General features: G+C 39.1%; 1 protein-coding gene across 1 annotated transcript in view; it reads right to left on the reverse strand.

Annotated features, from left to right (window-relative positions):
- TM9SF2 (transmembrane 9 superfamily member 2) overlaps positions 1 to 13,863 on the reverse strand; it is a 55,758-nt gene extending 41,895 nt beyond the window's left edge. Inside the window, exons 1-2 of the mRNA XM_004423139.3 lie at positions 13,534 to 13,863; positions 1,190 to 1,257 (exon numbers count right to left, since the gene is read on the reverse strand). Of these exons, the coding sequence (XP_004423196.1) occupies positions 1,190 to 1,257; positions 13,534 to 13,701 (236 nt within the window). The 5' untranslated portion in view covers positions 13,702 to 13,863. The remainder of the gene's footprint in view (positions 1 to 1,189; positions 1,258 to 13,533) is intronic.
- Positions 13,864 to 15,311: the final 1,448 nt, after the last annotated feature.

A 15,311-nucleotide genomic window follows, 5' to 3' on the forward strand; every position in this document is an offset into this window, starting at 1 on the left:
ATTTAAGGAGAGATGTTTATTTACTTAACAAAATTAAAACTAGAAAAGCATTTAAGACTCCAATAGTTATATAAATTATGGTCCTTCCATTCATGAATTTTGTACTCTCTTCTTAATATGCCTCTCGCCTGGGAGCTTGTTAGGCATATTAATTCTTACAGGATAGTCTTATATTTTTGTGTATGCTTTTTTTCTATAGTGATCACACAATTTTTCTTTCAAAACTCTTAGACACCAGAGAAATTTAGAAGCCAACCAAAATTTAGGAACTTTGTTTTACACCCATTATGGTATACAGTCACGCACTACATAACAATGTTTCAGTCAACAATGAACTGCATATATGATGGTGGTCCCATAAAATTAGTACCATACAGGACTAGGTGGGTAGTAGGCTACACCATCTAGGTCTGTGTAAGTACACACTATAGGATATTTGCACAATGACGAAATCGCCTAATGATGCATTTCTCAGAACATATCCTTTCACTAAGCAATGCAGGACTGTATAGTGGTCAAATGAATAAAGGATATTCATGCAGCATTTTTAATAATACCAAGAAATGGAAATAATCAAGTGTTCACAAATGGAGAATTAATGAAACAAATCATACATGGACTCTATACAATCTCTACACAGGAATAATAAATAGTTACTAAAAAGACTGAGATAGCTGTATATTAACACGGACAGATACCCACAATAGATTCAGTGAGAAAAATAAGGTGCAAATCAAATACAACAGCATGAACCTACTTTTGTTTAAAACAGAAATGTATAAATGTGTTATGTACATTAGAATATGCAGAGAAAAAATCTGGAGGGACAGACATCAAGGTAATTACTTCTGGGGATTGATTGTGTGGGACAAAGATTTTGTTTAAAAATGGTGTAGGGTTTTTTATAATTAAAAAATTTAAAGAACACAAAACAGCTTTTTGTCCAGTTCAATAAAAAAGGAAATCCATTATTTCAGTTGGTGCTTAGTTGCAAAGTGACATAAAAAGAACATTTCACATTTTAACCCTACCTTGCAAATAAAGAATACCCCTTAAGAAATGTTTTCAGGCTCTGTACATTTTTTAAATACATACAAATTTATCTGTAGCTGTGGAGAAAAAGTTCTAAATGTACAAAATTCTGATAATCACATAAAATTTTATATAAAAACCAAGCTGAAAAACTTACGCCGTATATTCATAAGGAAGAACAGATTCCACTGAGTCAAGCCTGTTCACAAACAGTTCTATTTCAGCCTGAAAACGAGGAAACACAGAATCAGAATATACATAACTGGAGATCAAAACTTAAGTCATGCTTAAAACTGAAAAAGAATTTGACATGTTTGAAATGTGAAAAAATTTTATGATATTCGACCCACTTTAATCAATTCTCTTATAAATTCATTCACTGAGTAAATTTATATGCACTTAAATTTACAACAAAATAATTTTCAGAGTTGCAAATGTCTCCAATATTGTCTATGCTTTTTAAGTTCTAAAATTTCTAAAAAAATTAAATAAGGTATTTTAACTAAATCATTCATCACATCAATCTAGATGCTGTTTTTAAAAATCCGGTTTTCAAATTCGGTATTTCATTCTATAGCACAAAAATAACTTTTATTGTTAAACGATTTTTTTTTTAACATTCTCACAGCAATTATGAAATGCTGCCAAGTAGGTAGGAAATTTCTACATCAACTCGAGTAGAACTATAATCCCACGCACATGTGTACTCTTAAGCAGACAGGAGATGAACAAGGACAACATGGTCTAACTTTGGAGGACTGCTTTGATCAATGTGACAATGAACTTCAAGGTAATAAGAATAAGAAATTCACAAAGGCCAGATCCAGTTCAACCAGGAGGGAGAGAAAAGCTGTATCCATTTCCTAGGAGATATGGGCTAGTTTAAAGCTACATCTACCAAACGAAGCTCCCAAAATTTCTCCAAGGTGTATCCGAAGTTCCATAGGACCCAAAACACGTACCTTCTCTTTCAATAGGGGCTCACTGCTATTCATGACAGAATTCTTTACTTGAAAAAGCCAGTAAGTAATTTGTGCCCTGAAGTACTTTTGGTGCTAACCAAAAACAATTAAATAGGAGCTGTTTACCTGGGACAGGTATATTTATAGAGTTACACCTCTACGGCTGCCTCTGGACTGTGATCATGAGGCTACCTGGAATGGCATGAAGCCACATTCGTCCTTTTGATCTCATTCACTAGTGCTGCCAGTAGCTCTAAAGGGACCTGTTAACACCCCAAAAGGAAGATAAAATGTTTGATGTACAACACACTAATAATGCACTGCCATTGGAAAAGCAGCAAAATATACTGGGCAAGAGCGCAGACTCTGGGGCCAGTTGGCCTGGGTTCAAATCCCAGTTCTACGACTTACTACTTGTGTGACTTTGGTCAACTTATTTAACATCTCAGTTTCCTCACAGGTGGCTCAGTTTCCTTATCTGCAAAATGGGGATAATAGTTATTTACCTCATAGGTGTATGAGGATTAAATAAGTTAACATTTACAAAGTACTTCAAATAGTGCCTAACACATCAAGTGCTATGTATTTTTAAATAAATAAAACTAAATAAATTTAACGATATTCAGAACAGGGGATGCCTAAATTACACTGCACATCCACTAAGATGCTCATCCAGTATTTGCGATATACCATGGAAGACACTATTAGCCTTTCTATACAGCACTGAAAACAGTATCATACACAACACCTAAAATTGCACTCATATGAAATGACAACTCAATGGCAACACTGTCTTAAACACAAAAAAATTTAACTGTATCTCTTTGCATAAAATATTCAAGACTATATCATTGGTCATTTTAGCTAAAAAGATAATAGGACATGGCACTTAGGCATTACAGCATGCTTGAATAATTAACACAAATATATCTAACTGTTGTGAAGCCAAAATCCCCAGTTGATGGCTTACTCTGCCAAAATAAACTCTTAAATGAACTGTGCCCTATTCTTATATCTTTCTTTTTTAAAAGGTATGTCATAGAGAATTACAGGCAGAATTCAAGGTTTAGACATCAAAGTTTCATATATATATAGAATGACATTGTTACTTTTCATTAGCTTTTCTGGCCATAAGCATAAATTCTTCAATGACACTCTTCATTTCTTTCCTATGTTCTATAACTGATAGCTTAGAGCTATATACTTTTTTAACTTGTCCAAGACCAAATTAATTTACTACCTCTTGCTGTTTCATAGAACTTTAAGAGAGCTTCTGGAAATACATTCCCATTGACTTGATGTTGTGTTACACACCGGCGCTTAATACTACTGGCAAACTAAAACATTTCACGTTCATTTTCTTTGCTAAATTTAAGATCCACGTTAGCCTCAAGCACTTGTGCTGGAAGTCTGTCTCCACTTTTACCATTCCCTATGGATTTTTTCCCTACCCCACTCCACCCTTAAGCTGATCCACACCACTTTAAATTCCAATTTAAGTTTTTCTCTTTAAATAATCTTGTCAAAACTTTAGAAATCAGATTCACTGGCTCCCTCTAAGTCTACTGTAAATCTTCAAATAACTCTAGAAGCCAGGAATATTTCTCTTCCAGACGACAATGCTAGTCTTCTGTTTATATAATTCACCATCATTTTAATTGATTATGATCACACTTACTCCACTTTAGTCTATAACCCAAAGACCCATACACCTTTTCCCTCCCTATTTTCTTATCTGCACATTATTAGTTTCTACCCATCTTACATTTGGCATTTTATCACCAAATCCCCATTAAATTTACCTTATCTGTCAACTTTTCCTGATCTGGTGAAGCAGCTTCAAATTCCACTCCTAATAACAAAAAGTGTTAACAATGCCACCTGGGGCCGGCCTGGTGGCACAGTGGTTAAGTGCACACGCTCCACTTAGGTGGGCCCGGGGTTTGCACGTTCGGATCCCGGGCGCGCACCGACGCACCACTTGTCAAGCCATGCTGGTATGGCGTCCCATGTAAGGTGGAGGAAGATGGGCACGGATGTTGGCCCAGGGCCAATCTTCCTCAGCAAAAAAAAAAAAAGAGGAGGATTGGCATCGGATGTTAGCTCAGGGCTGATCTTCCTCACAAAAAAAAAACAAAAAAAAACCCAACAATGCCACCTAACAAGCATATGTTTTAGCCTTGCTTTGTGATTTATAAGGATGTCTACAATTATCAAGAGCTGTCCACAAAATTTTCCAAAATAGCATAATCCAAAAAACAGTTCTCACAAATCTGTCACCTAAAAAACAAAATTAGCCAGCCCTGGTGGTCTAGTGGTTAAGATTCGGTGCTCTCACCACCACAGCCTGGGTTCCTTTCCAGGTCAGGGAACCACACCATCCGCCTGCTCTTGTCATACTGTGGGGGCTGCACGTTGCTGTGGTGCTGAAAGCTATGCCATCAATATTTCAAATACCAGCAGGGTCACCCACTGTGGACAGGTTTCCAGAGCTTTCAGACTAAGACAGACTAGCAAGAAGGACGTGGCCACCTACTTCTGAAAAAATTGGCCAGGAAAACCCTGTGTGTGGCAGCAGAGCATTGTCTGATAGAGCACAGGAAGGTGAGAGGATGGCACAAAAAGACTGGGCAGGGTTCTGCTCTGCTATACACAGAGTTGCTAGAAGTAGGAATCGACTCGACAGCACCAACAACAAAAACACAATTAATTTAACACACAGCATATAAACAAGAAACACTTCAGTTTGGAGGCAACACAGCGTCAGACTGCTGGATTCATTTCAAATCCTAGGTCTACTCTTAATACGTGCTCTTGGGCAAGTAATAATTTTGTACATGAGGAATGAATGAGATAATAATAAAACAGAAAATAATACAGAAGCTGGTCCATAGTGGTACGCAATAACTATAAGTTAAATGACTAAATAAGCATAGCTATTATTATCTATTATTTTAGAGAAACTGGACATTCCCGAATCTGAATATTTATTAGTATAAGGATAACCAGGAAGGTTTCTGTGAAACGCCCGCCCTCTGCCCCTCCCATTAAAGGGCACTAAGACAGGAAGCCTTCTGATCTACTGTTTATGCCTCTTCATCACTCTCTTCTTGGCTATTAGTCTAGGGAAGGGGAAGATAATTATCAATCACAATTCTCACAATAACCGTATGAGCTAGGGATTATTTGCTCTACTTTTAGACAAATAAATACGTTTAAAAACTGGACAGCTGACTCAAAAAAAGTGAGTAAACTCAACTGTCGCTTCCATTATTTTTAATTTCTGCAGCTCTCAGTCTTCCACTTTTCTTCTTTCTTCTGACACTTTTCCATACTTACTTTTACAGGAAAGTTAGTCCTTCATGGATATCACCACTAACTTATGGACTTTTCTCTGTTGTTCAGTGAACTAATCAAAACACATCTTGGATATTCGGTTCATCTAGGCTATTTTCATAGCACTTTATTGATTTTTTGTTTTTTAAATTGTGAAAATCTGAAAATTTAAGAATTATTGTCTTACTTAAAACATGCTAAGAAGCATAAATTAAAATTAATGATACCCTTAAAATAGAATAGAGCAATTTACCATTTAAATATCAACCCTCATACTGAAACCAGGAAATTTCAAAAGTATTATAAGAATGAGATATTTGTAACATGGCAGTAGAGCACATGTTAAAAATCGAAAGAAAGAAGAAAGGAAATGCGACTGCTAGCAAGTTTATGTGGTTTCACGAAGTGCAAAAGTATGCTAAGGATCTCATGACATTCATCCCTAAAAAACATAAATACACACACAGATAAAACAAGTAGGGAAAAACATAAACAACTGTTGGATCTAGGAAGAAATTATACTATTCTTTCAACTTTTTCGAATTTTTTAAATTGTCATAAAAGTTGGAAAAAGAAAAGATTTAAAAGTTAGAGTAGACTTGAGAATCTTATTACGAAGTGATGGAAGCCAAATCAAAGCAATAAGAAATAAAGATGAAAGAGTAAATTTCAGCGTGAAAAGATATTCTAGAAGCAGGAAAGATGACTTCAAAAAAGTATTAAATGGGGAAAAGAGTAGAATTTGCAATGTACATGAAAACTGAAGAACATTCACAACAACAACAAACCCTGAAAAACCATGAGAAATTCATTCAATCAACACATTTATTTAATACCCATGAAGCCCTGTATTAGACATTGTGAGTGATATAATAATACAAAATACATGAACACTTGTCTTCAAAGAATTTATAATCCAGATGGGGAGACAAGGCATACATTCAACAAAGTAAAAGAAAAAAGTGACAAAGCTATTTATCTGTTCTTGGGGTAGCTAATGGGATTTAGTTTTCTTATCATTAAAATAGCAATGTGCTATAAGAGAACAATATTTGATTAATTTTAAGGTCACTTTCCACTCTAAATGTCTTATTTATTCCCCAACCAAAAGTTAATTAAGTACATGTCCTTCTGGAAATCTGCCTTAAATAGAGACAGCCAACTCCAAAATATCACTGACATGACTTGAAAGAACCTTAAAAATTACTTACTTACTCCACATTCCCACTTTTAAACTGTCCCAAACTGAGTTATTACAAGCAGGAAAATTTGTGACAACATTAAACATCTTAAAGAAGTCACAGATAAATCCTAAAGCAAGACTGTAAATTCTAAAGCAAAACTCAGACAAAGACTGATTACAATCCCACCCTAAGAAATCTTTTAGGAAACTAGTTTTATTTAATGTAGAGTTGTATGGTTTCCCTTCTACATCCTTCTCCTCGGAAATGCACAACTCTCTTTCCAGTCCTAGTCAGCTCATTCTACATCTGGCCCCAGCTTTGGCTGCAACCACACTCTATTTACTGCTTTAAGGCACACGGACATGCCACCAGACTGCCTTTTTCCCTATTTCCTTGTTCCTTTGTTCCTTTTATTCCACCTTACCCGACTGCTACCACTTCTGTTCCACCCCACACCTATAATTGGTTTTCAAGGTAGAAAGAAATCTCAGTGAAGAAATGTAACTTTGTACAAGGATCAAAGCAAGTGATTAGTCACAAAGGGGTTTGACATCAAGGCACAGCCATAGAAAAGGAAAACTATGCAAGTGTCAACTGCTTTAACACTGAAGAAGTCCACAGTGGGAAAAATCCTGAAGAAGGGAAATCTTCACTCAGACATTAGAAAATCCCAATAGAAATGCTGGAACTCATAAATGGATGTTCACGAGCTTTGAGTTATCCGACCAACAACGCCCAGAAGCTGATCTCCTAGATACTAAGGTTCTTCCTCTCCACCCCAATGAAAAATAAAATTTCAATTTTAGACTGTATCAAAGAAAGGAATAAATATAAAATCCGCCTACTTAAAAATTGATTACATAAATAAAGAGCTTTTTGTTGATAACTGCGTTAATTGTGGAAGTCCAGGATTATAAGCAGCCAGGGATGACCAGGGTAAGGAGGAGAGGAGGTAGAGGGTACTCAGCGTGGAAGGTGTAGCAGTACCCCAATGTTGTGAAGAGCCCAGACTTCGGGATCAGAGACACCCCTGGAGCTGCATCTTGGCAACTTACTTACGTATGTACTTACTAGGCATGCAATGTACACCCTAGATTACATTTTACCCAGCTTCAGTTTCCCCATCTAAAAACCACAGGGTTGTTCTGAGGATAGCTAAGGTTAATACATAACTGGTACACACAAAGTATACAAATTGTAGCCTTTATCATTATTATTAGCAATGGTCAATAAATAGTTTGAAAGGTGAGAATAACAAGATCAAAGAAAAAAAAATTTCACAAATTTCCTCCAAAGCCTTCCATCAATACTTAGTTAATTTTACTGGCAATAGAGAATGACCTTGCAGGACACATTGAAAGTAGCTACAATAAACTACAACACTTAGTGAGAAGACACTGATAGAAAAATGCAAGGAAGAATAGAAGTTGGGGTTTCAGGAACCGGGCTCTAAGGCTGACAGAGCAAAAACCGGTCTCTACAACTTATGTGCATCTGTGTGAGCGTGTTGAGGGTGTGGGGTGTGGAGCATGTCTGTGGTTTTGTTTCAGATGTTCAAGTATACACCTCTGGAAGGGATTCCCTTTGTGGAGAGCCAAGGCAAGAGGACACTATTTTTATCCATATTGACCTTGTTTGCTTTCCCAATCCTAGGTCTCAGATCCATCACAGAACAATCACAGTTTTAAAATAATTTTATTCAAAATTTTAATTTCTGGGGGCCGGCCCTGTGGCTTAGCGGTTAAGTAATCGCGCTCCACTGCTGGCAGCCCGGGTTCGGATCCCGGGCGCGCACTGACACACCTCTTGTTGGGCCATGCTGAGGCAGCACCCCACATACAGCAACTAGAAGGATGTGCAACTATGACATACAACTATCTACTGGGGCTTTGGGGGAAAAAAAGGAGGAGGATTGGCAATGGATGTTAGCTCAGGGCTGGTCTTCCTCAGCAAAAAAAGAGGAGGATTGGCATAGATGTTAGCTCAGGGCTGACCTTCCTCACACACAAAAAAATTTAATTTCTGAAAGCAAACTTTCTAACTCAGCTCCATGTACTTTTTCACAGGAAGAAAGCACAATTGTTGGAATGTGAATTTATCACAGTTAAAGTCATTCTTTCCAATGCCAGATTTCATATTTGAAACAATATCAGTAACTCCCACACATTGATTAGTTTCCAGAAGCTGAGAATCAATGCTCATATTCCAGATAAAACTATGAGAATGTGAAACTAAATAGCAATAAAAAAATATGTATATCAATTCTATCGATAAGTACACATGTAAAACTACATTTTTTCTTTAGATATTTCAAAATCTTCAAACTTTGGTCAAATTAAAACAGGTAGATTACAGTCACACTGTGTCTGTTCAGAGCAACATTTAGAACTGTTTTCTTAAATTTGACTTATTCCAATATTTATAGGCAACTGCTCCCAAAATAAGAGACACACAATTTATTAAAAGCTTCTAAAAATAACTACAAACAAATAAAAGTATGATTCTGATTGTTTCCTTTTTATCAAAAAGTTTTTAAACTAATTCATTGAAACATTCTTTTTTTTTTTTTAAACCATGAGGAAGCATATTTGATCATTTTTCCTTACTGGACAGGAAAGACAACCTTTTTTTCCTTTTTTTTGTGAGGAAGATCAGCCCTGAGCTAACATCCATGCTAATCCTCCTTTTTTTTTGCTGAGGAAGACCGGCTCTGAGCTAACATCTATTGCCAATCCTCCTCCTCTTTTTTTTTCCCCCAAAGCCCCAGTAGATAGTTGTACGTCATAGTTGCACATCCTTCTAGTTGCTGTATGTGGGACTTGGCCTCAGCATGGCCGGAGAAGCAGTGTGTTGGTGCGCACCCGGGATCCGAACCCAGGCTGCCAGCAGCGGAGCACGTGAACCCAACCGCTAAGCCACGGGCCTGGCCCAAGGAAAGACAATCTTAATCTTTCTTCTAAGAACATGATCTATCTATCTATCAAACAGTAAAAAAGTGGCAGATGTTTTGGAGAGTTTAGTTGTTAGGTCTGAATTCATGTTGACAAGCCAATAAATACTTGCAAGTTAAAAGCAGCAAGGGTGAACTGCTAACTAACCTTCAGCTATTAGTGGTCAGAATGGCACTCAGCAGATTTAAATTCCATCTAAAGCTAAATATTTAAGCATGCAGCAGCTAGCTGAAACAGTCAAAACTTTTACAAAGTAGATTTGAACTGCACATTTTACCCAGTGAAGATCTATTCACTTCTGATCAGGGCTTTATTCTACTTACTGCAGTCAATATATCGTCCTTTGATTTCTTAAAGAAAGTAAAATGGATTCTAGACAAAAGGGATACCATGGTTCAATCTTTTATTATTACGGTTTCAAAAACTAACAAAATAAGGCAAATAAAAGAAAAAAATTAAAAGAAGAACCTCAATAGCAATGAAGGTAATGCAGCATTAAAAAATGTTTTACCTCCATCACATAGCTATTAAATTGATAAATAAAAATTATAAAATATCTAGAGACACAGAGAATCATTTAGCTAACGGAATCGTAAATCAAACCTGTATTTCTTGAAAGAAACCTGGCAATATTAAATAGAGCTATAAAATTGCTTCTTGCCTTTGACCTAGTAATTTTATATTTGAGAATATGCAAGTAATTCCTGCTAAATACATTCTAGCAATGTTATTTATAACAGAGAAAAACTGGAACCAATCTAAATGCCCCACAAGCAAGAAATAGTTAAGCAAACCATAGTATTTAATAGAATAAAATACTATATAGTCAATAAAAACCCCCAAGAATGTGCACAATGAAGATATTCAAATGTCTGTACAGATAATGATAGCAAATTCCAAAAAAAAGTAAGCCACAGAACACAGCCACAGTATTTATGAAGGCTAATAAATCAGAAGTCAGAGCAATATAAGCAGAATTTTATGTTCACAGGACTCCTGTTTCTCTGCCAGTAAACTACACATAAAAGAATTTTAAGAAGAGAAAACGACCAAATCCTGAGGGTTCTTTTGACTGTCTTTTTTTTTTTTTTTTTTACTTTATTTTTTTCCCCCAAAGCCCCAGTAGGTAGTTGTATGTCACAGCTGCACATCCTTCTAGTTGCGGTATGTGGGATGCAGCCTCAGCATGGCCGGAGAAGCAGTGCATCCGTCCGCGCCGAGGATCCGAACCCGGGCCGCCAGCATCGGAGCGCAAGCACTTAACCGCTAAGCCACGGGGCCGGCCCCTTGACTGTCTCTTAATACAGTGAGCTAAATGCAGGACATGGACTTTACAGTACACGTAAGGCCTATACTACATAAATTACACTTTTCATCTCTATATTATGAGTATTTTATAATATCACAATGATAAATATTGTACTTTTCCTCTAAGAAATGCAAAATACCTTTCAAGGAGAATATATAAGAAGCAAATATGATTATCCCTATTTTACAGATGGAAAAACTGATGGAAACTATCAATGACCTGCCCAATTCACCCAACTCCTGATTCCCTACCCTAACAGCATCTTCTGAAAGCAATTATTCCCATTTCACAACTCCCATCTCTAATTTTTAAAATAAGTTCCTTCAGCTTTTCTGAATAGTGTATACAAAACTGTCCTTAACAAATACAGAATGAACGAGAAAAGAATTATTGTTAACACCCTGACTAAAGTACTGAAATTTTAAACTGCTTACTGTTTTTCTCCCTTAAGATGCAAAGAAAAGAAATATTAAAGTTTACTTCAAATTCCCTATACCAGTTAGTCAAATTGTAGGGAAAAACTGCTAAAAGTACATCTCTCTGCTCATCTAAGAGTTGTTTCCATTGACCAAGACGTGAAAGCACCTGGCAACGAAGACGAAATCCAAACATTTCAGAAAAATGATCTGCCTTGCCTGTTTTATCTCTATACCTTTTTTTTTCTTTAAAAAGTCAAGTCACCCTACAACTACCTTTATTGCTGATGTTTTGTACTTTGTATTGATAACAGCTTTTTTCCTTTTCTTTTTTTCTCTTTTTAATGATCATCTTCTAAGGATCAATCTTCATTCTTTTTTTTTGTGAGGAAGATTAGCCCTGAGCTAACATCTGTTGCCAGTACTCCTCTTTTTGCTGAGGAAGACTGGCCCTGGGCTATCATCCGTGCCCATCTTCCTCTACTTTATATGGGACGCCGCCACAGCATGGCTTTGACAAGCGGTGCATCGGTGCCCGCCTGGGATCCGAACACGTGAACCCCGGGCTGCCGAAGCAGAGCGCGCACACTTGACCGCTGCGCCACCGGGCCGGCCCCTATCTCCATACCTTTGAAAATTAAAAATCCAAAAGGACTCCCTGAAATCAACCAAAAGTTAACTAAAAAGTAGCTAAAGAAGGACCTGTTGAGAAAACAAAAATCATCTAACTGGCAGACCAGCTCTAAATTTCACTCATTCATTTTCTGAAGTCCATCTCAAATGTCACTTCCTCCCTGTAGCTTTCCCTGAAGACTCCAATCCACAGATGTCTCCTCATTTGTGTCTTAGAGCACTCTAGACATACATCTTTTATAACATATCACATTTCGATAATCTGTTCATAACCCTATGTCCTTTACGAGGTTCCCTGAAGAGGAGGCTACATTTTTTGTCTCTGAGGCACTAGGAATACAATATACAATTGCTGTTAAATTTAAATTTAAAGGCCAAATACTGTTTTAAGGCTGGTTACTAAAATATTTAATGGAAAAACCAGTGTCCTTCAGAGACTGCTCTCCCTTCCACTTAGAAGCACTACCTTCTTTCAGTCAGAACTCCCATAGTGAAAGCTTCTTGCACTGCAGGGTATGAGAGTTAACAGTTTCAAGTGCTAACTGTTGACTTGGGTAAACCTTAAAGATCCTTAGACATTTTTAGAGACCCAAGTTTTTAAACAGAAACTGTAAAATGCTATGAAAAATTTAATAGCTTCTTTAACACCCTAAAATAAGCTCAAAATTCACAGCTACAGTAAAGCTAGCAGTAATAAAATAAACACCAGCCTTAAAAAAAATCAAACTTAGTAAATAAATCTATTTATAGATTGTAAAATTCTGCTGAACGATTATTTAAATTGTTAAAATTACTAATAGTTTCAAAGAGATCCTCATGCCCCAAATGGTCAGCTTTAGCAACTTAAAATAATTGTGTATGTATACTGTCATGCCCTATACCGAATAACCTAAAAGCAGGTTACTTTACTTATGTCTCTTTTTACCAGCAAACTGAAAACCTTGAGTGTGAATGTCGTAAGAGATCAAAATGTTCAAGACTTGCTCTAGGAAGAAAACGCCAATTTCTCCCGTCATCTGCTCCTTTTAAGTGTTTAAAACAACCTCAAAGAAACTAAACAGCGGAATCTTATATATCTTTTATATATTAAAAAAAAAATTTTTTTACACTTAAAAGGTAGAAATTAACTGTCTCAACCATTACAGCAACTCTTTAATTAATGCAGGTTACGCGGTTCTGGGTGTTAACATTCCACAAATAAGGAACCAACGGCTAACCGTGAAGTTAAAATATCAAAGTCCTTGAAAGAACAACTCCTCGTAACCAACCAAGAGTTCCAAAAAAGTAGAACAAAATAGGAAGCAATAAAGTGAAAAGTTACTGGAAGACCTGGTAGTCCGCTTCCTCGGATGCGTGACACGGGGAGCGAGCGAACCCGCACTGGCGGAACGCTGGCTCACCTGCTAGCATCCACCTCCAAGGGAGCGCCATGCACGCAGAGCCCTGTTCCAGAAAAACTGCACACAGTCGCTCGTGCTACCTGGCCCCCCAGACCGGAGGCGAGGCCGAGGCCCACTGGGTCCTCCAGAATCTGCCCACTACAAGGGCCGTTCCGGGCCTCCGACCCACAGCCCCGCCGACCGCAGGCGCTTCTGGGGACACTCGACCCCACCCACTGCTACGCCCCCTTCCCCTCAGACCCCAGCTCCCCCGGCAGGCGAGGCTTCCGCTTCCGACAGTGCACCCGGGGGTCCGCCAGGCCTCACCCACCTTGCACTCGTCGCTCTTTTTTCCTTCGTCGCAGAAGTTGACGGGCGCCAGGCCAGGCAGGTAGAAAGCGGCGCCCCGACGCGGGCCTGGGGCCGCCCCCAGCAGGAGCAGCGACAGCAGCAGCCGCGGCCACCAAGGTGGAGACGACGCCGGCAGTCTCGTGCTCATCACGGCTGCTTCGGGGAGAGGGCAGACGAGCCGAGGGGATGAAGAGGAAAAGAGGGACGGGGAGGCCCGGAGACCACAACAAGGCCGCCCGGACTGAGGGAGTCCGGCCCCACGACGGAGAGTTCCGGTTGCGCTAGGAGACACCGCGGGTTCCGCAACAGAAACCGAACCGGACCTCGACAGAGCATGCGCAACGCCGCTCGCACATGCTCAGTGAGAGGGGCCGCCAGCGCCCCGAGGAGTTTCCGGGAGGGAGGGTGGAGGCAATCCACTTTCCGGGTTTTCAGCGCGCCAGCGGGGTGGTTGCTGGGAGGGCTGTTCGGCGCTCACGTTCCTTTTCCAAATTCTGATCTAGAGCTCCCTTGGCTTGGGGCGTTGTGAGCGGCCCGCTTGCTCGGCGCCCCTGACTCGCGGCTTTATCTCAATTTCCCATAAACATCTTGCGGTTTCCTCACCACACTGCCCGCGGCACAACAGCCGCTAGTACAGAGCTGGTGCTCCAAGAGTACTTGCTGATGGAGCGAGAAGTTCGGGAGACACCTGGTTGGGAGCAGGATAAGGAAACAAATGGGGAGGAACTAGCCATAAATCCTCAAAAAGACAGCTACTCAAGAGGTATTTGCACAGACAGGTTCCAAGCACTGGATGCGGTGGCGCATTCTTGCGCGGGACAGTGATTGCACAGAATAAACGGGATCTAGGCGAATAGAAGATAGTGTTGACGTTTCTTCGCAAAGGAAGACACGGGCACCACACCTGAGAGCTCAGTGAGAAAAGTAGTTCTAGCGAAATAGAAATCTGGTATGATTATCCTTCAAGTTTCTGTCACTTTTCCTATTGAAGTGGCGTGATGTGCGTGTTTGTATGTGCACATAAGTATTTGTGTGCGTTGGGGAGTGCATTTTCTGAGTATTTTTCAAGGAGAAACTTGCTTTTGGTGACATAAAGTCAATTCAGTTGAGCTTTAGAGTTCAATCGAATACTTAGGAAGAGTGCGTCAACTTAGACTGTATAGCCAGGTATTATAACCCGAGAGTACCTCCAGCTCAGAATTCAAGAATGGGCAAGTTTGCTAAATGGGCAATTCAGGAAAGTGTGGAGCCCCATGCCATCCTATCCAAATTTTTGTGGGTGTTTGCATGTTTCCCCCCTGGAAAGTTTATAATGTTCATTAAATTTGCAAAGGGATCTATGACCCTGCAAAGAAGGTTAAGAACCACTGTTCTATACTCGAGGGTAACCAGAGCAATGAAAGATAAAATTCTTGCTTGCAAAGGTAGTTTGCATTGACTAAGAGGTCCAGCTTTGAAACACTATCTAGTTATGTGACCTTGAGCAAGTTAATCAAGTCCCACGTAGTAGACAGAACTGGGAGGCAGAGAGAGAAGAACGTCCATCTTCTTAAGGTTGTTGTGAAGGTGAAACGGGGGAAAAAAATGTTAAGCGCTGAGCACATTACTTGGCACAGAAGGATGGCAGGCATTTTTATAACCAGTCAATCTAGCAGGGCCTGAGCAGTGGGAGTGTCATTCCCCCTCTCGAACCCTCTCCCTCCAGCAAATCAATTAACATATTTGTTGAACATCTACTTTAAGGTAAGGAAAAGAATT

The sequence above is a fragment of the Ceratotherium simum genome, chromosome 10 (genome assembly GCF_057802395.1).
Source record: "Ceratotherium simum simum isolate JZ-2026a chromosome 10, ASM5780239v1, whole genome shotgun sequence".
NCBI classification, from domain to species: domain Eukaryota; kingdom Metazoa; phylum Chordata; class Mammalia; order Perissodactyla; family Rhinocerotidae; genus Ceratotherium; species Ceratotherium simum.